The sequence below is a fragment of the Pseudophryne corroboree genome, chromosome 6 (genome assembly GCF_028390025.1).
Source record: "Pseudophryne corroboree isolate aPseCor3 chromosome 6, aPseCor3.hap2, whole genome shotgun sequence".
Classification (NCBI taxonomy): domain Eukaryota; kingdom Metazoa; phylum Chordata; class Amphibia; order Anura; family Myobatrachidae; genus Pseudophryne; species Pseudophryne corroboree.
Genome location: NC_086449.1, coordinates 189,794,202 through 189,813,133, shown reverse-complemented (window position 1 = coordinate 189,813,133; position 18,932 = coordinate 189,794,202). Strand labels below are relative to the sequence as shown.

The window sequence follows — 18,932 nt, the reverse complement described above, 5'->3', positions numbered from 1 at the left end:
GCGGTCGCCCATGTAAACCGCCAGGGCGGCACAAGAAGCAGGATGGCAATGGCGGAAGCCACAAAGATTCTTCGATGGGCGGAGAATCACGTGCAAGCACTGTCAGCAGTGTTCATTCCGGGAGTGGACAACTGGGAAGCAGACTTCCTCAGCAGGCACGACCTCCACCCGGGAGAGTGGGGACTTCATCAAGAAGTCTTCCAACTGATTGCAAACCGATGGGAACTGCCACAGGTGGACATGATGGCGTCCCGCCTCAACAAAAAGCTAAAAAGATATTGCGCCAGGTCAAGGGACCCTCAGCGGTAGCTGTGAACGGCCTAGTGACACCGTGGGTGTACCAGTCGGTATATGTGTTTCCTCCTCTTCCTCTCATACCAAAAGTACTGAGAATAGTAAGAAAGAGAGGAATAAGAACAATACTCATTGTTCCGGACTGGCCAAGAAGGACTTGGTACCCGGAACTGCAAGAAATGCGCACAGAGGACGCATGGCCTCTGCCTCTCAGACAGGACCTGCTGCAACAAGGGCCCTGTCTGTTCCAAGACTTACCGCGGCTGCGTTTGACGGCATGGCGGTTGAACGCCGGATCCTAGCGGAAAAAGGCATTCCGGAGGAAGTTATTCCTACTCTGATAAAGGCTAGGAAAGACGTGACAGCAAAACATTATCACCGTATATGGCGGAAGTATGTTGCTTGGTGTGAGGCCAGGAAGGCTCCTACAGAGGAATTCCAATTGGGCCTAAAATTGGGGTCCATAAAGGTCCAGATTTCGGCCCTATCCATTTTCTTTCAAAAAGAACTGGCTTCACTGCCTGAGGTTCAGACATTTGTTAAGGGAGTGCTGCATATTCAGCCCCCTTTTGTGCCACCAGTGGCACCCTGGGATCTTAACGTTGTGTTGGATTTCCTGAAATCCCACTGGTTTGAGCCACTTAAGACCGTGGAACTAAAGTATCTCACGTGGAAAGTGGTCATGCTGTTGGCCTTAGCATCGGCTAGGCGTGTGTCGGAATTGGCGGCTTTGTCATGTAAAAGCCCATATCTGATCTTCCATATGGACAGGGCAGAATTGAGGACTCGTCCCCAATTTCTCCCAAAGGTGGTGTCATCGTTTCATTTGAACCAACCTATTGTGGTGCCTGCGGCTACTCGGGACTTGGAGGACTCCAAGTTGCTGGACGTAGTCAGGGCTTTGAAAATATATGTTTCCAGAACGGCTGGAGTCAGGAAGACTGACTCGCTGTTTATTTTGCATGCACCCAACAAGCTGGGTGCTCCTGCTTCAAAGCAAACTATTGCTCGCTGGATCTGTAGCACGATTCAGCAGGCTCATTCTGCGGCTAGATTGCCGCATCCAAAATCGGTGAAGGCCCATTCCACAAGGAAGGTGGGCTCTTCTTGGGCGGCTGCCCGAGGGGTCTCGGCTTTACAGCTTTGCCGAGCAGCTACTTGGTCGGGTTCAAACACATTTGCAAAGTTCTACAAGTTTGATACCCTGGCTAAGGAGGACCTTGTGTTTGCTCATTCGGTGCTGCAGAGTCATCCGCACTCTCCCGCCCGTTTGGGAGCTTTGGTATAATCCCCATGGTCCTTACGGAGTTCCCAGCATCCACTAGGACGTCAGAGAAAATAAGAATTTACTCACCGGTAATTCTATTTCTCGTAGTCCGTAGTGGATGCTGGGCGCCCGTCCCAAGTGCGGATTTTCTGCAATACGTGTATATAGTTATTGCTTACCTAAGGGTTATTGTTATGAGCCATCCGTTGAGTGAGGCTCAGTTGTTGTTCATACTGTTAACTGGGTAAGGTTATCACAAGTTGTACGGTGTGATTGGTGTGGCTGGTATGAGTCTTACCCTGGATTCAAAATTTCCTTTCCTTGTAATGTCAGCTCTTCCGGGCACAGTTTCCCTAACTGAGGTCTGGAGGAGGGGCATAGAGGGAGGAGCCAGTGCACACCAGGTAGTCTAAGATCTTTCTAGAGTGCCCAGCCTCCTTCGGAGCCCGCTATTCCCCATGGTCCTTACGGAGTTCCCAGCATCCACTACGGACTACGAGAAATAGAATTACCGGTGAGTAAATTCTTATTATAAATCATGTGTTATTAGGATACTAATAATTTTATTTTGTAGAATTATGTACACTTGGCAAATTGCAGTTCCCTTCATATAAACTTTTTCTGCATATAAATGAACTACAGGCAACAGCAGGGATATATTTATACTATAATAATAATACTTTAACTTCTGTATCCGCAGACATGTCTGCTTTCATGCCCAGAATCTTTTGGCGCCATCTGACTTTGTGGCATGATTGGCCAAGGATTGTCTCTTGGATTGAAAGAACCAGACAATATGAGGAGACAGAGAACAGTCAGAGCCCACTCTGGCCTCCCCTCAGCCCAGAAGTCATTGATGAGAATACTTTATGTTGTGGCTACACAAGGCAGAAAATCCTGGACAAACTATCAAGGTGTGGTTGAAAGATTTACTCTGCTGTTGTCCTGACTGAGAATCTTTTTTGTTGTGATAAGTTGCAGAGTCACAACTACATAGAAAACACTGGTGTCTCCCCATATCTTGGCTGCAGCCAATAGGGGAGGTGGAGGATGCCTAGCCCAGCCAATAGGGGAGGTGGGGGAAGCCTAGCCCATGGAGGGCATGGTTCTCATTTTAAAATTCCTTCTCCATGTTGTGACAGTAATTTCAGTAAGAGTTCTGAGCCACTCACCAGAAACTGCCTCTGCTTTGGGACACTTATGACTTACTGCCCATCTTATGGCTCTGTTACAACGCAACCCAATTCTGCAACAGTTAAAGCTTTACTAAAAGACAGAACAGAAACATGACTAGAAATGAGAAGAGTGTTCACCATAAAACAACTATATAGAACTTTTCTCTCAATAGTACCTAAAGTCTTAAAGTGCTTTATATTTGCATTTAAACTACACAAGATACAAAATAAAATAACAGAAAAGAGAGCTAAGCATTTGGGTTGTATTAGTGTAATGCGTGAGCAATCATGTAAGTCTTGAGTCTGTTTTTGAACGTTTCTTGAGTGGAGACCTCTTCAGCCGTGCAAGGAAGCAAGTTCCTCAAATGCATTATGGGAGACTCCAGGTCTTAATAATAGTCCTTTATCTTCGCTTCTCTGCCTTTTGACTAAGATCAGGCATAGTATCTGTTCTTTGCAGTTTAATATCTGTCCTTCCTTTATCTGGGGGCCATATATGCACTGATTTTTGGAACAGGAAGATGGAAGAAGGGCTTGCTCTGTCCACTCCACACATTGACCTGGTGTTGCAATAGTTCATCTGCAGATGGACGTAATCGAGTAGGGCAGTATGGAATCAGAAGCTGCTTCAGGTATCTCAGACCCTGGTTATGTAGTCCTTTGAAAGTCAGTAAGACAACAGGCAGCTAGTGTAGGGAGTAGATGTGAGTGTTGTGTGGTAGCAAATAGTCCCAGTAACTAACATTGAGCAAGATTGTCCTAAGAGTAGGGACACTGTAAAAACCCAGCAGTAATTTGTCACAAAGTCACAATTTATTGCCATTCTGTCAGAAAAGAAGCCATTTTAATCTTAAAACCATATATATGAGAAAGAAATCAAACTAGACAAATCCAGAGAAGGCCCCTGTTTGGCTGCAAGTACAATGGGGGGGGTATTCAGTTGTGTGAAAAGTCAGTTGGGTGTCTGTTCTTTCCTATCTAATAGACAGGAAAAAAACAGACACCCAACCGACTTTTCAAACAATTGAACATCCCTCATTGTCAGCGATCCATCCTTGGAGATGTGTACTGAGAGCACAAGGCTACATATATGTCCCAAAATAAAGCATTTGTAGCAGTTATGTAAAAATTCTGATCTGATGAGGAAGACTTACACACTAGTAGGCCGGTGTACTATATGTTGTTATGTATGGAACTACCTATCCTGATTTTAAGTTCGATTCATCATAACAATTTTTTCAGGGATCTAGAGTTATTTACACAAATATTTGTGGTGATCATAATACACTTCTATTTCGGTGGTTAAATAAATGAGATCTACTCCCCTTCTAATATCTTCATATTTTATATCTGCATTACCGATCTAATTTGTGCAGTTATGTACATTCACGTCTAATCCAGAGTTCTCTAAAGTGTCCCAATCTCTCTTTCCTATTTAATATTTTCTCTGCTACTATTATATTGCAAACTGATTCCTTTTCCGTCACACCCGGTAATAGATCTGGCATTGTAAGTCCTTCATGGACATCCCTGCAGAGTCTCTGTATGTAGTATATATACAGTAAGTAGGAGGGGTCCCGGTTTGCAGCCCGTACACCGGTGCCTCTTCTAATAAATACATCTTTATTTTGTTTCTCAGAATGAGCATTTTTCTTCCATCGGACATGAATGATTTTGAGCGTCTTGTGGAGCGTCTCGCAGTGAGTGGGAAACTGATGACACCAGCCACCCCTCCACTGGACTGTAGCTATGGAGCGCATCCAGAGATTCATAATCGCTTTGTGGTGCTGTGCGCTGAGCGTGGCCTCCAGTACATGCTGTACACTTATCTGGATTTCCACAGGTATCGGCCATTATTATTTTTATCAGCATTTCATATAGGTCCAATATACTCATCCATGTTATATAGTGGTAGACTCAACTGAAATATACATTGATAAAAATATCTGAACGTACATTGATATTGAAGATGAGCTGATCCTGGTTGTTAGGTCTATAGAAGCAAATGGTGCATGTGGCTGTTGCATTTCAGTAGGGTCAGAGCACCTATTGTATTTAGTCTTCAGGTTACATTCGTCAAGTTCGCGATGAACTTGTCAGGCTACAACATCATCCTATTGTTCTGAATAGTAACGGCAGCTCAGATTATTTCAGGGGAGGGAACGGATATCTAGGGCTACACTACATAATCAGGATTTCTATAGCTAAGGGTGGGTACACACTAGGCTGTATCGGCACAATTTCCCATATAGGCACGACAAATCCTGCATATAGCTTAGTGTGTATGCACTATTGCGTGCTCCCGTGGGTCAAATGCAATGTCTTCCGGTCGGCCCTGCTGCACGGCTAACCGCCTGCGACTCAGTGCATATTAATAAAGGATAGAACAGTAGTGATCGGAACGTTCCGTCCTTCATTAAATCTTCCTGGTGTGTGTGGCCAATCAGGCATGGTCCGGAATTTGGCCTGACCGTCGGGTTGATTGGCCATCGTTCAGGTGTGTAGCTGCCCTAAGAATCAGAATTCTTACCATATTCTGGATGGAAAAATGGCAGTGCTAGGGACTATAAAATATATGCTGCCTTCCACTGAGAGGATCCTGTTAGTGAAGTGTTGGCAGAGTGTGTTGTTTTAAGCACATTCAGCATACCTTTTGCTGGGTGGTAGAGATTTTCGGTGGCCGCTCATTTATGCCAGGAATGTGATCTCTGATACAGTTACTCACTGTGGGCTGATCTTTGGCAGGTTACACCCAGAAGTTTGTTCTGCTCTGGCCAATACATCTTTACATGAGACCTACCCCTGGTTTGGGCTTTTGGTGCATATCCGACAAGTCAGTGACAGTACAGAAGGTAGGAGAAATCTAAGTTTGTTTTTTCAGTTGGCATACTTGTACTACTAACAATGACCCTCATTCAGATGTGGTCAGAGTAGCTACCACTGGTGCTTCCTTGGAAGCAGCACTGATAGCTCTGTATGTAAATGCAGCAGAAGGCATCTATTACATGTAGACTTCTCCTGCTGCAGTAGTGATCCAACCTCAGTCCTAGGACGCAGCATCGGATCACTACGACACCGTCGGTTGGCTTACGGCACCCATGGGGAAGCGCAAGCTGCCTACCGCAGATCCTTGTAAGAGGCCAGGAAATCTCTGCCCAGCGACGGAGATTCTGGTTTCTTTCTTCCCCCTAAACAACAATGACGTGCATCCGTTTTCACAAATGGAGGCAGTCTGATGCCCTCCTGTGTTCAATGTCGCAGGACATGTATGTGCACATGAATGTGGGCCAAAGTGTTTCCCACATGGCATTGCATTAATATGCTTCTTCCTAATGCTCAAATCTCCTCACTCTTAGATGCCAATCGGATGTTCCATGCCAGCCTGTCCAATGCCCATATGCTAATGCCTGGCTACCAGCCTAGTGTGAACAGTATGCTCCTGGAGGGACATACACTACTTGCCCTTGCAACCAATATGTATGCTTCCGGCGGAATTGATGGGGTAATTTATAATTATCTCATTCGTTCTGTAGGTTTCTGTCTTCCTCTCTACGTCGCTGTTTTCTGTCTTCTTCATGTTCCTATTCTCCCTTTATCATCAGGTTTTGGACCAGAGTGAAGAGCCAAGCCCCTGTCAGTGGAACGTGGACCTGCCATTATTGAAGATGGCGCTGGGCCCATACCCCAAACTCAAAGCAGCTCTTTTCCCTCAGCACCCAGCTAACTGTGGATCACCTCCTGACATTTCTCTCTATCATCTCCTGCAGGTTCCATGCTCCGTTACAGCTAAAGCTTTGTAGAATATTATACTGTTGTATAACAGGAGGCAGAGTACATTCATGCATTATACATTATCACATTTCATTCTGATTTACCTCACATGGTGACATTATAATTTCTCTTACGTCCTAGAGAATGCTGGGGACTCCGTAAGGACCATGGGGTATAGACGGGCTCTGCAGGAGACATGGGCACTGCAAAGAAACTTTAGAATGGGTGTGCACTGGCTCCTCCCTCTTTACCCCTCCTCCAGACCTCAGTTAGTTCCTGTGCCCAGAGGAGACTGGGTGCATTACAGGGAGCTCTCCTGAGTTTCTCTGAAAAAAGAATTTTGTTAGGTTTTTTATTTTCAGGGAGCACTGCTGGCAACAGGCTCCCTGCATCGTGGGACTGAGGAGAGAGAAGCAGACCTACTTAAGTGATAGGCTCTGCTTCTTAGGTTACTGGACACCATTAGCTCCAGAGGGAGTCGGAACGCAGGTCTCCCCTCGCCGTTCGTCCCAGAGCCGCGCCGCCGTCCTCCTCACAGAGCCGGAAGAAAGAAGCCGGGTGAGTATAAGAAGAAAGAAGACTTCTAAGGCGGCAGAAGACTTCAGATCTTCTCTGAGGTAACGCTGCGCGTTATTGCTCCCACACACAACACACACTGCAGGCACGGATGGGTGCAGGGCGCAGGGAGGGCGCCTTGGGCAGCAATATTATACCTCTAGGACTGGCTAGTACATATATAGGCTGCGGAGGCAGTATATATTAAAATCCCCTGCCAGTATTACAAAATTGAGCGGGACCGGAGCCTGCCGGGGGGGTGGGGGGGGGGTGGAGCTTGATCCCACAGCACTAACCAGCACCATTTTCTCCACAGAGCACTGCAAGAAGCTGGCTCCCCGGACTCTCCCCTGCTGAACACGGTGACACAGGGCAGAAAAGAGGGGGGTGGCATTTGTAAGGCGCAGTGAGTGTATTATATACAGATAAATATATACAAAAGCGCTATTTATCTGGGAATTTTATTTTCCAGTGTGAGTTGGCGCTGGGTGTGTGCTGGCATACTCTCTCTCTGTCTCTCCAAGGGGCCTTATTGGGGAACTGTCTCCATATAAATATATCCCTGTGTGTGTGGGGGATGTCGGTACGAGTGTGTCGGCATGTCTGAAGCGGAAGGCTCACCTAAGGAGGAGGTGGAGCAGAGGATTGTGGTGTCTCCGTCGGCAACGCCGACACCTGATTGGTTGGACATGTGGAATGTGTTAAATACAAATGTGACTTTATTACATAAAAGGATGGACAAAGCAGAGTCTAGGGAAAAAGCAGGGAGTCAATCCATGGCTTTAGCTGTGTCACAGGGCCCTTCAGGGTCCCAAAAACGTCCTCTATCCCAAATAGCAGTCACTGATACCGACACGGATTCTGACTCCAGTGTCGACTACGATGATGCAAGGTTACACCCAAGGGTGGCCAAAAGTATTCATTATATGATTATTGCAATAAAAGATGTTTTGCATATCACACATGACCCCTCTGTCCCTGACACGAGGGTGCACATGTTTAAGGAAAAGAAACCTGAGGTAACCTTTCCCCCTTCTCATGAGCTAAACGAGTTATTCGAAAAAGCTTGGGAAATTCCAGATAAAAAACTGCAGATTCCAAAGAGGATTCTTATGGCGTATCCTTTTCCTGTACGGGACAGGGTACGATGGGAGTCCTCGCCCAGGGTGGACAAGGCTTTATCGCGTTTGTCCAAGAAGGTGGCGCTACCGTCTCCTGACACGGCAGCCCTCAAGGATCCTGCTGATCGCAGACAGGAATCTACCTTAAAATCCATTTATACACATACGGGTGCTTTACTCAGGCCGATAATAGCATCGGCATGGGTATGTAGCGCAGTTGCAGCTTGGACAGATACCTTGTCAGCTGACATGGATACCCTAGATAGGGATACCATTTTATTGATCTTAGGTCACATTAAAGACGCAGTCTTATATATGAGAGACGCTCAGAGAGACGTTGGGCTGCTAGGTTCGAGAGCCAACGCCATGGCGATTTCGGCTAGGCGAGCCCTGTGGACCCGCCAATAGACAGGTGATACCGACTCAAAGAGGCATATGGAGGTTTTACCTTACAAGGGTGAGGTTTTATTTGGGGAAGGTCTTGCGGATCTGGTTTCCACAGCTACCACAGGTAAATCTACCTTTTTGCCTTTTGTTCCCCCACAGCAAAAGAAAACTCCACAATATCAGATGCAGTCCTTTCGGTCGCATAAGTCCAGAAGAGGTCGGGGCTCATCCTTCCTCGCCAGAGGTAAGGGTAGAGGGAAAAGAACGCCTGCTACGGCTAGTTCCCAGGAGCAGAAGTCCTCCCCGGCTTCCACTAAATCCACCGCATGACGCTGGGGCTCCACTGAGGGAGTCCGCACCGGTGGGGGCACGGCTTCGACTCTTCAGCTAGGTCTGGGTTCTGTCAGACGTGGATCCTTGGGCGCTGGAAATTGTGTCCCAAGGCTACAAACTGGAATTCGAAGAAGTGCCTCCTTGACGATTTTTCAAGTCGGCCTTACCAGCTGCTCCCCCAGAGAGGGAAATAGTGTTAGCTGCAATTCAAAAGCTGTGTCAACAGCAAGTGATTATCAAGGTTCCCCCAGTCCAACAGGGGAAAGGGTACTATTCAGCCCTGTTTGTGGTCCCGAAGCCGGATGGCTCGGTCAGACCCATTTTAAATCTAAAATCCCTAAACCTGTACTTGAAAAAGTTCAAATTCAAGATGGAATCGCTCCGGGCGGTGATCTCCAGCCTGGAAGGGGGGGATTTTATGGTGTCACTAGACATAAAGGATGCATACCTTCATGTCCCCATATATCCTCCTCATCAGGAGTACCTGAGATTCGCTGTACAGGACTGTCATTACCAGTTTCAGACGTTGCCGTTTGGGCTTTCCACGGCTCCGAGAATTTTCACCAAGGTGATGGCGGAGATGATGGTGCTCCTGCGCAGACAGGGAGTCACAATTATCCCGTACTTGGACGATCTCCTAATAAAAGCGAGATCGAGAGATCAATTGCTGAAAAGCGTGTCGCTCTCCCTGAGAGTGCTACAACAGCACGGTTGGATTCTAAATCTGCCAAAGTCTCAATTGATTCCAACTCATCTATCATTCCTAGGCATGATTCTGGACACGGAACAGAAGAGGGTTTTTCTCCCAATGGAAAAAGCCCAGGACCTCCAGAACATGGTCAGAGACCAGCTAAAACCAAAAAGAGTGTCGGTTCATCAATGCACTCGAGTTCTGGGGAAAATGGTGGCAGCCTACGAGGCCATTCCCTTCGGCAGGTTCCATGCGAGGACTTTTCAGTGGGACCTTCTGGACAAATGGTCCGGGTCCCATCTACAAATACATCAGAAGATAAGCCTGTCCCCCAGGGCCAGGGTGTCTCTCCTGTGGTGGCTGCAGAGTGCTCACCTTCTAGAGAGTTGCAGGTTCGGCATTCAAGACTGGGTTCTGATAACCACGGACGCGAGCCTCCGAGGATGGGGAGCAGTCACACAAGGAAGGAATTTTCAGGGACTATGGTCAAGCCAGGAGGCTTGTCTACACATCAACGTACTGGAATTGAGGGCCATATACAACGGCCTACGACAAGCGAAGAATCTTCTTCACGACCTACTGGTTCTGATTCAATCAGACAACGTCACAGCCGTGGCTCATGTAAACCGCCAAGGCGGGATAAGGAGCAGAGTGGCAATGGCGGAAGCCACCAGGATTCTTCGCTGGGCGGAAAATCACGTAAGCGCTCTGTCAGCAGTCTTCATTCCGGGTGTGGACAACTGGGAAGCAGACTTCCTCAGCAGACACGATCTCCATCCAGGAGAGTGGGGACTTCATCAAGAAGTTTTTGCAGGGACTTCCTTAAGTAGACATGATGGCGTCACGCCTCAACAAGAAGCTTCGGAGGTATTGTGCCCGGTCAAGGGACCCTCAGGCAGTAGCGGTGGACGCCCTGGTGACACCATGGGTGTTTCAGTCGGTCTATGTGTTCCCTCCTCTTCCTCTCATCTCAAAAATATTGAGAATCATAAGACGAAAAAGAGTGCAGACAATACTCATTGTTCCAGATTGGCCTCGAAGGGCCTGGTATTCAGATCTTCAGGAAATGCTCACAGAAGATCCGTGGCCTCTTCCTCTCATGGAGGACATGTTGCAGCAGGGGCCCTGCGTGTTCCAAGACTTACCGCGGTTACGTTTGACGGCATGGCGGTTGAACACCGAATCCTAGCTGGGAAAGGTATTCCGGAAGAAGTCATCCCTACGCTGATTAAGGCTAGGAAGGAGGTGACGGCGAAACATTATCACTGTATCTGGAGGAAGTATGTATCTTGGTGTGAAGCCAAGAGTGCTCCTTCGGAAGATTTCCATCTGGGCCGTTTTCTCCACTTTCTACAGACAGGAGTGGATATGGGCCTGAAGTTAGGCTCCATTAAGGTACAGATTTCAGCCCTATCTATTTTCTTTCAGAAGGAATTGGCTTCTCTTCCATAAGTCCAGACTTTTGTAAAGGGAGTGCTGCACATCCAGCCTCCTTTTGTGCCCCCAGTGGCACCATGGGACCTTAACGTGGTGTTACGGTTCCTAAACTCTCACTGGTTTGAACCGCTTCAGACGGTTAAATAAAAATTTCTCACTTGGAAGGTGGTCATGTTGTTGGCCTTGGCATCTGCGAGGCGGGTGTCCGAATTGGCGGCTTTGTCTCACAAGAGCCCCTATCTGATTTTCCATATGGATAGAGCAGAGTTGAGGACTCGTCCTCAATTTTTGCCCAAGGTGGTTTCATCATTTCATATGAACCAGCCTATTGTGGTGCCTGTGGCTACGGGAGACTTGGAGGACTCCAAGTCCCTGGATGTATTCAGGGCCTTAAAAATCTATGTAGCCAGGACGGCTAGGGTTAGGAAAACAGAGGCACTGTTTGTCCTGTATGCAGCCAACAAACTTGGCGCTCCTGCTTCAAAGCAGACTATTGCTCGCTGGATCTGTAACACGATTCAGCAGGCGCATTCTACGGCAGGATTGTTGTTGCCAAATTCGGTAAAGGCCCATTCCACTAGGAAGGTGGGCTCTTCTTGGGCGGCTGCCCGAGGCGTCTCGGCTTTACAGCTCTGCCGAGCAGCTACCTGGTCGGGTTCAAACACTTTTGCAAAGTTCTATAAGTTTGATACCCTGGCTGATGAGGACCTTGCGTTTGCTCAGTCGGTGCTGCAGAGTCATCCGCACTCTCCCGCCCGGTCTGGAGCTTTGGTATAAACCCCATTGTCCTTACGGAGTCCCCAGCATCCTCTAGGACGTAAGAGAAAATAAGATTTTAAACCTACCGTTTAATCTTTTTCTCCTAGTCCGTAGAGGATGCTGGGCGCCCCTCCCAGTGCGGACTCTTTTCTGCAAGGCTTGTATATAGTTATTGTTTACATAAGGGTTATGTTACAGTTGAAATCAGTCGTTGCCTGATACTGTTTGTTCATATTGTTAACTGGTTGCGTATATTCCAGGTTATACGGTGTGGATGGTGTGGGCTGGTATGAATCTTGCCCTTGGATTAACAAAAATCCTTTCCTCGTACTGTCAGTCTCCTCTGGGCACAGTTCTCTAACTGAGGTCTGAAGGAGGGGCATAGAGGGAGGAGCCAGTGCACCCCCATTCTAAAGTTTCTTTGTAGTGCCCATGTCTCCTGCGGAGCCCGTCTATACCCCATGGTCCTTACGGAGTCCCCAGCATCCTCTACGGACTAGGAGAAAAAGATTTACCGGTAGGTTTAAAATCTTATTTTTTCCCCACAGGCCTTGTCCCCTTTCCATCCATCACGTTTCTTCACATGGCAGAGCACAAATCCTCTGGCAGCAGCAGGTAAGTGACTTACTATATAGCATCGCATATGAATATGATCAGCTGGCACTGATAGCATGCTCTCTGTTTTAGACGCTAGCACGGTGCTCCCACACTGCTCATGCCCAGAGCTGGTCAGTAAACTCTCAACAGCAGAGCAGCTGGACGTCTTCTTCCATTTACGTAGTGGCCGGCCAGCAGTGGCCTTTTCCACCTTTGTTGTGCATCAACTCCTGAAAAGCAAAATTCCTCATCAGTTGTAAGTACAAAATGTTTACGATGATATGGCAGGCATGGACCTTACTGATCTATTGGGCCCTACACACTGGCCGATAGAACTAAACGATATGAATGTTCTCGTTCATTAATGAACGAGAACTTGTTCATATCGTTCAGTGTGGAGGCAGCAACGATGAACGATGCGCGGCCCCGCGCTCATTCATCGTTGGTGCCCGGTTGCTTGTGCATGCAGGCCAATATTGACGATCTCGTCCATATTTGCATGCACTGCTATGGAGCCGGGTGACGGGTGGAGTGAAGAAACTTCACTCCCTCCCGTCACCTCCCTCGCCCGTCTACCGTATCAGCTGTCGGGCAGCTCGGCAGCGGGTCGCCCAGTCTGTAGGATCCTTAACATTGCATGCAAGTATTATTTTGTATTACTTTACCATTGTAATTTCTCAATGTTCTCTTGCAGAATACAGAAGGCAGCAGAGGATGTTTATTCTCTAGCCCTGTCCTGTTTCAGTGTCCCCTCTGTCATTGCTTCCTGCGTTTGCTTTCTGGAGCTACTTGGTATCAGCAGCCACAAGCTCCGCGTGGATGTGAGCGTGGCAAATCTAATCCTGAAACACACCACACCACTCCAGGAGGACCCAGGACACAAGTCTCACACTCAGGCATTGGGTAAAATAATTACTCATCATTATGTTTGTGTACATCATACTGTTATGTGCATATAATAAAGAAAAGTAATACAATAGGACAGTTCCCCGTACACACTAAAGCTCTGTTAAACACTTACCCAAGTGGCATTGGATAACCTCAAACAGAAGAGGCACTTTCCAGTTCTACATCATTAATTTGTTTTACAGTCCATTCACATACGGTGTGGTTTGGGCCACAGCGGAGGCATTTGCCCTGCGTAGTTGTATTACCTTTACTCTACATTTATCTTACCATCTAGAACACATAAAAACACATTAGGACGGCAGTGGATTATATTATGTGGGCTTGTAATATGTAGATATTTAAATTGTGTCTGACCTGCGTATTTATTAAAATGCTTCCTCTTGTCCATTCTGTTCGCTACAGCCCAGAGATTGACAAAACTAGTGGAGAGTGAGACAGAGACTGCGAAAGACCTTTTACTGAGCTTGGATGAAGTTGTGGCTGCAGATTTACAGCAGGAGGGCAGGTAAGATCTGCCCAAACCTGGACAAGTTTCTAATAGCTTTTTGTTATCTATCAATAAGTATATAGTAGTAGTATGAGAGAGCCCTGGCTGGGACAGAGATTTTCACTCCTACGTGTATATGCACTGATCTTGTTTATTGGGCATATGTGGTCAGAAGTCCACACACAGGTACACATTTTCACAGTAAATCCAGCAGTAGGCAGATACTATAGTGTGATATGACTGGTGAGAGATTCAGTGAGACATGTTTGGAGATATCACACCCACACTTTCAATAGTTGGTGCTTTCATAGCTAGAAGAGCTTTGCATGTATGGTGCTCACCCGTTCCTCTGCTGACAGTATAGAGGAAGTCCTCCCGTCCTATGAAACACAGCATTCCTCTTTACTTCAACCTGTCATCTAATGAGGGACAGAGTTCTATGAATGCTTTTCTAGCTGGAAGATGGAGCTTTGTTCAGAGCTTCTGCTTCTGTGATGACTTCTGGGCTCCCTTGCTGCTAGAGCAATAGTGCCATGGCATCTGCAACTAAATAATATAAAGCTTAATAATCACCAAAATGATCAAAAAAGGACCTGAAATAGAGCAAGTATATGCAGTTATGACACGGGGTGAAAAAGCTAAAATTCATTGGTAGAAAATATAAAGGTTTAATCACTACTGTTCTGCTGTGTTCTCCCAGCCCACATCCATGCAATGGCTTATGGCTCACTGTTGTGCAGTTCTGTCTCCTACACTCTATTCCTATGACTTCCACTTATTTGAGGAACTATGCACAGAAACAGGACTGGCTGCAACTCCTGATGCATACGAACAGCCCTGGGCAGGTCAGTGCACCCAGAGTCTTTCTCCCTCATCCAACTTCCCACCCATCCCAGCTTTCTCTACAGTTTATTTTTCTTTTGCAGGTCTTTCATGTCCTAAATGATCTGAATCCAGTCCTAGCCAATCATATCGCTTTGGCATTGCAAGATATGGGCTCTGCTGATTGCCCTCTGAAAGAAATAGGAAGTGAAGCAAACACAGCCAGTGTCCATCGTGTGATGCTGAAATGCCTGAGTATGGCAGAACCAGGACAGATGCTCCTGAAGGAGTGTGTGAGGTGCAGGGTGCCTCTTTTCAGTGTGCTAGCTGCTTGTGTACAGGTCAGTGCAGAAAAAGGAATAGACATTATACTGGGTGCTAACAGATGCTTAGCAGCTTTTCATGGAATAATGCAACATCTTATGTAATGGTTCTAGATAGCGTCTTAAAAGTTTACTAAATACACACTACCGCACAAAGGCGGTAATTCCAAGTTGATCGCAGCAGGATTTTTGTTAGCAGTTGGGCAAAACCATGTGCACTGCAGGGGAGGCAGATATAACATGTGCAGAGAGAGTTAGATTTGGGTGGGGTGTGTTCAATCTGCAATCTAATTTGCAGTGTAAAAATAAAGCAGCCAGTATTTACCCTGCACAGAAATAAATTAACCCACCCAAATCTAACTCTTTCTGCACATGTTATATCTGCCTCCCCTGCAGTGCACATGGTTTTGCCCAATTGCTATCAAAAATCCTGCTGCGATCAACTTGGAATTACCCCCAAAACCCAAAAGACGACAAGTACAATTGACTGAGCCAGTAACTTGCTAATCAGAACTTCTTGGCTAGTTTGAAATCAGACTGGCGATTTAACTTTAGAGCTTCAGTTAGAATGATGTTCGTAGCACTCAGTTGTTCCCATGACATCACATTGAAGTGATGGGGGATTGCACCTCTCTGTCATGTGGGGGCAGTTATGCTTGGAGAACATGACATTGCATCGTCTGAGCTAAATCCCTCCCATGTTAGAGGGGACGCCTTTGTCCCCTTCAGCTTTTCCAAATGTGATGTATTTATTGTTGAGAACCAGCATGTTTCCCACTGAATAAGCGCAAGCTGCCATCACCCTTATACTTCTTTGAGCATACAGTGGGAGGTCTATGGGGGACATGTACTAAGCAGTAATAAAAGTGGAGAAGTGAGCTAGTGGAGAATTTGACCATGGCAACCAATCAGCTGCTATGTATACTTTTAAAGTATACAAATTATAAATGTTACGTCAATGCTGATTGGTTCTCCACTGGCTGACTTCTCCACTTTCTCTTTCATCCACTAGGGGACACTGGAGTCCCTTTAGACATTAGGGGTGTGAAGCTTGCAAACCGGAGGTGTGGCACAATCTAAATCAGTATTGTCTGCACAGCCGGTTCCTCCCCCTTCACATCCCTCCTCCCTCACTTTTGAAAATTGTGCTAGGAGGTAGCACATGGAGCTTTGAGCTCCTGACTAAAACATTTTGTATCTGCGTCCACCTAATAAAAGGGAGACAAGGCTGACTTATATAGAGAGACAAAGATCCCTATTGAAGGGACCTGCATCTCTCATCTGGAAAATCCTCATCTAAAACAGAGTGAGTACTGTTTTTTTACGAAGGGCCCTGTTAGGTTTCTTAGTTTCTTTCCTTGCTCTGTTAATTTAAAGAAAAAGCCATAACAAGAGCTATTGACTAACAATCAATTCCCCTGGTTTCTAATCCCACTTTAGATTACAGTTAACTGGTGGGCTTATGCTACACAGCGGCAGCGATCTCAGTCTCCTTTTCTAGCAGTGAGAGGAACTCTATGCTAAGAGCTCAAATTCTCCTGGCGCGCCGGGGGAAACTTTTGCGCTGCTGCGGGCACGCTATACTATCTTATCGCCGCTACGGGACTTAGTGAGAGACGTCCCATAGCGCGTACAGTCAGGAGAGTTCAGACGCCGCAAAAGCTTGGCTGAGCGCTGCTGTGGGCGGTCCCGGAGCGCGGGACGGAGCGGAGTGAGGAGAGAGTGAGAGAGGCTGGCTGGGTCTACAGGGTTGCAGAAGAGCACTCACCTGGTAGATGATCAGCGCCCCTCCCCATAGCATAGCACAGATGGAGGAGGCTTGAAGGCGCAGTTTAGTTTAATGAAGTGATTAAAAAAAAAAAATGTCGCCCATTTTACTTTTTGCTCCTGGCGCCATTCTAGGGGGAGGATATAAGCCCTCCCCCTCGCATAGACACTAACTTCATCCTAATGGGAGGGTATAAACCCTCCCCCTAGTATTGACATTAAGCATTTTTTAGTGTAGCTGTAGCTCCCTCTGCTGGTAGAAATTTATATATATTTTAAATGAGGATTTCCTGAACAATTTAATTCTACTTACTATTTATATTTTCTAAGAATTCTATGCAAAGATCCTGAAGAAAATACTAGGAAGCACGTGGACAACCTCACCATCGTAGCTGATTTACAGTTCGGGCTGTGAGGGTTTTAAACCGGCTGGTGAATTTATTATTATTATTAATATATATTTTTTTATTTTGGTTTTGTCATTTTCCCTCCTTTTACATATTGAAGGGATAAGTTTGCCAGCCGGTTCCAATACCTTTGCTTCCGTCATCCCTCAGTCTTTCCCTTCCTAGTTTAAAAGGTGAAAGCGCTGCGTAATACCCTAGTACGGGGTTTAAATAGCATGTCTAAAGCACCAACCAGGACTTCCAAGACCTGCTATGGTTGTACGAAAGGTAACAAAAAGAGCACGAGGGTTGGCAGCTCCGGGGTGTGCGATTCCTGCTGGAACAAGGACGCTCAACCTGGGAGCAGTGCTCCGCCTAGGTCATGGGAAGACAACCTGGCAAATAGAATCTCACAGGAGATGGCGGAATCCCGAAGACAGCAATCGGAATGGGCTACGGGCTTCTCTAAGACGATGGAGGAATTTCTCATCAAGTTAACGCCGCGAGCACATGCAGAAACGAATGTGCGCAAGGCAGTTAAAAGACCTCTTCCTATCATAACAGAACCAGACGAGGAAGGACATCCTCTCATTGATACGGAGGAAGGTGAGTTAATGGAATCTACCCTGGACGCCGATTTTACAGAAGTAGACAGGGCACTCTCGGGTATTGAGTCTTTGAGTGAGGCAGTAAAACAGATCCTTGACTTCAAGGCGGAAGACGTCAAGGAACCAGAAGAATTCGATTTATTTGAATCCCAAAAGCCGCGTTCTGCGGTGTTTCCCATTCCTAAATCCCTCCAATCTCAGATGGAGGAGGCTTGGAAACAGCCGGACAAACGCTTTCAATTTCCAAAGAGGTTTCAAGCAACTTATCCCCTACCCAAGGGTGTCATGGATAAGTAGGAGACTCCACCTGTAGTGGATGCTTCCCTAGGACGGTTATCGAAGAAGACAATATTGCCGATACTAAATGTGACGACTTTAAAGGATGCGTCAGATCGGAAGGTGGACACAACTTTAAAGTCAATATTCATGGCAGCAGGTGCAGCACAGATACCTGCGATCGTATGTGCTTGGGTAAACAAGGCCATGGGCGCGTGGTCTGGGCGTATTGTACAAGCTATAGAGGAGGAAAATAGCTTGGAAGAGATTACCCAACTGGCGGACCACATTCGAGAATCTGCTTCATACTTGTGTCAAGCCTCACAGGATCTTAGCAGAATAGATTTGCGCATCTCCGCTTCGGCTGTATCAGCTAGACGGATTTTATGGCTCGGAGAATAGCAAGGCGACTCTGACACCAAGAAGGCGGTGGAATCCATCCCCTTTGGGGGAGAGATGCTTTTCGGTGCTGAGTTGGATAAGTGGATTTCGCAGGCTACAGCAGGGAAATCTACCTTTCTGCCTACTCCATATACGAGAGCCGTTCCACAGTCTAGAAGAGGATATTCGGGACCGGCGTTTAATTCATTTAGATCGCGGTCCTTTCGAGGACGAGGTTTTGGTACACAAGTCCGTGGAGGCAGAGGTAGAGGCCGCGCACAGGCAGCAGCCAGACAACAGGATAAACCTGTTGACAAGACCGTGGCATGACGGTCTTCCGGCCCACCTGGGATCCCCCTTGGTGGGCGCCCGTCTGGAAGGTTTTCGGGACATATGGACAGTCACCTCTCCAGATCCTTGGATCAACGACATAATCTCCCAGGGGTACAGACTGGATTTTCAACAGAGACCTCACAGTCCGTTTTTTACAACGGGTCTGCCTCAATGCCCTCAGAAGGCAGAAGCACTACTGACAGCCATTCAAAAATTGTTACGGTCAGCGGTCATTACTACAGTTCCCGCCTCT

General features: G+C 46.9%; 1 protein-coding gene and 1 non-coding gene across 3 annotated transcripts in view; both read left to right on the top strand.

Moving 5' to 3' along the window:
* Positions 1-18,932, top strand: part of SPG11 (SPG11 vesicle trafficking associated, spatacsin) — a 103,566-nt gene that overhangs the window by 43,257 nt on the left and 41,377 nt on the right. For both annotated transcript variants that reach the window (XM_063925491.1, XM_063925490.1), the window contains 11 exons: positions 2,262-2,475; positions 4,376-4,579; positions 5,482-5,588; positions 6,093-6,238; positions 6,339-6,503; positions 12,339-12,405; positions 12,478-12,643; positions 13,082-13,290; positions 13,699-13,801; positions 14,484-14,628; positions 14,710-14,946. In XM_063925491.1, the coding sequence (XP_063781561.1) occupies positions 2,262-2,475; positions 4,376-4,579; positions 5,482-5,588; positions 6,093-6,238; positions 6,339-6,503; positions 12,339-12,405; positions 12,478-12,643; positions 13,082-13,290; positions 13,699-13,801; positions 14,484-14,628; positions 14,710-14,946 (1,763 nt within the window). The remainder of the gene's footprint in view (positions 1-2,261; positions 2,476-4,375; positions 4,580-5,481; positions 5,589-6,092; positions 6,239-6,338; positions 6,504-12,338; positions 12,406-12,477; positions 12,644-13,081; positions 13,291-13,698; positions 13,802-14,483; positions 14,629-14,709; positions 14,947-18,932) is intronic.
* On the top strand, positions 3,145-3,333 carry LOC134938170 (U2 spliceosomal RNA). Its single transcript, XR_010180793.1, has one exon. It is a non-coding gene; the product is annotated as a U2 spliceosomal RNA (small nuclear RNA).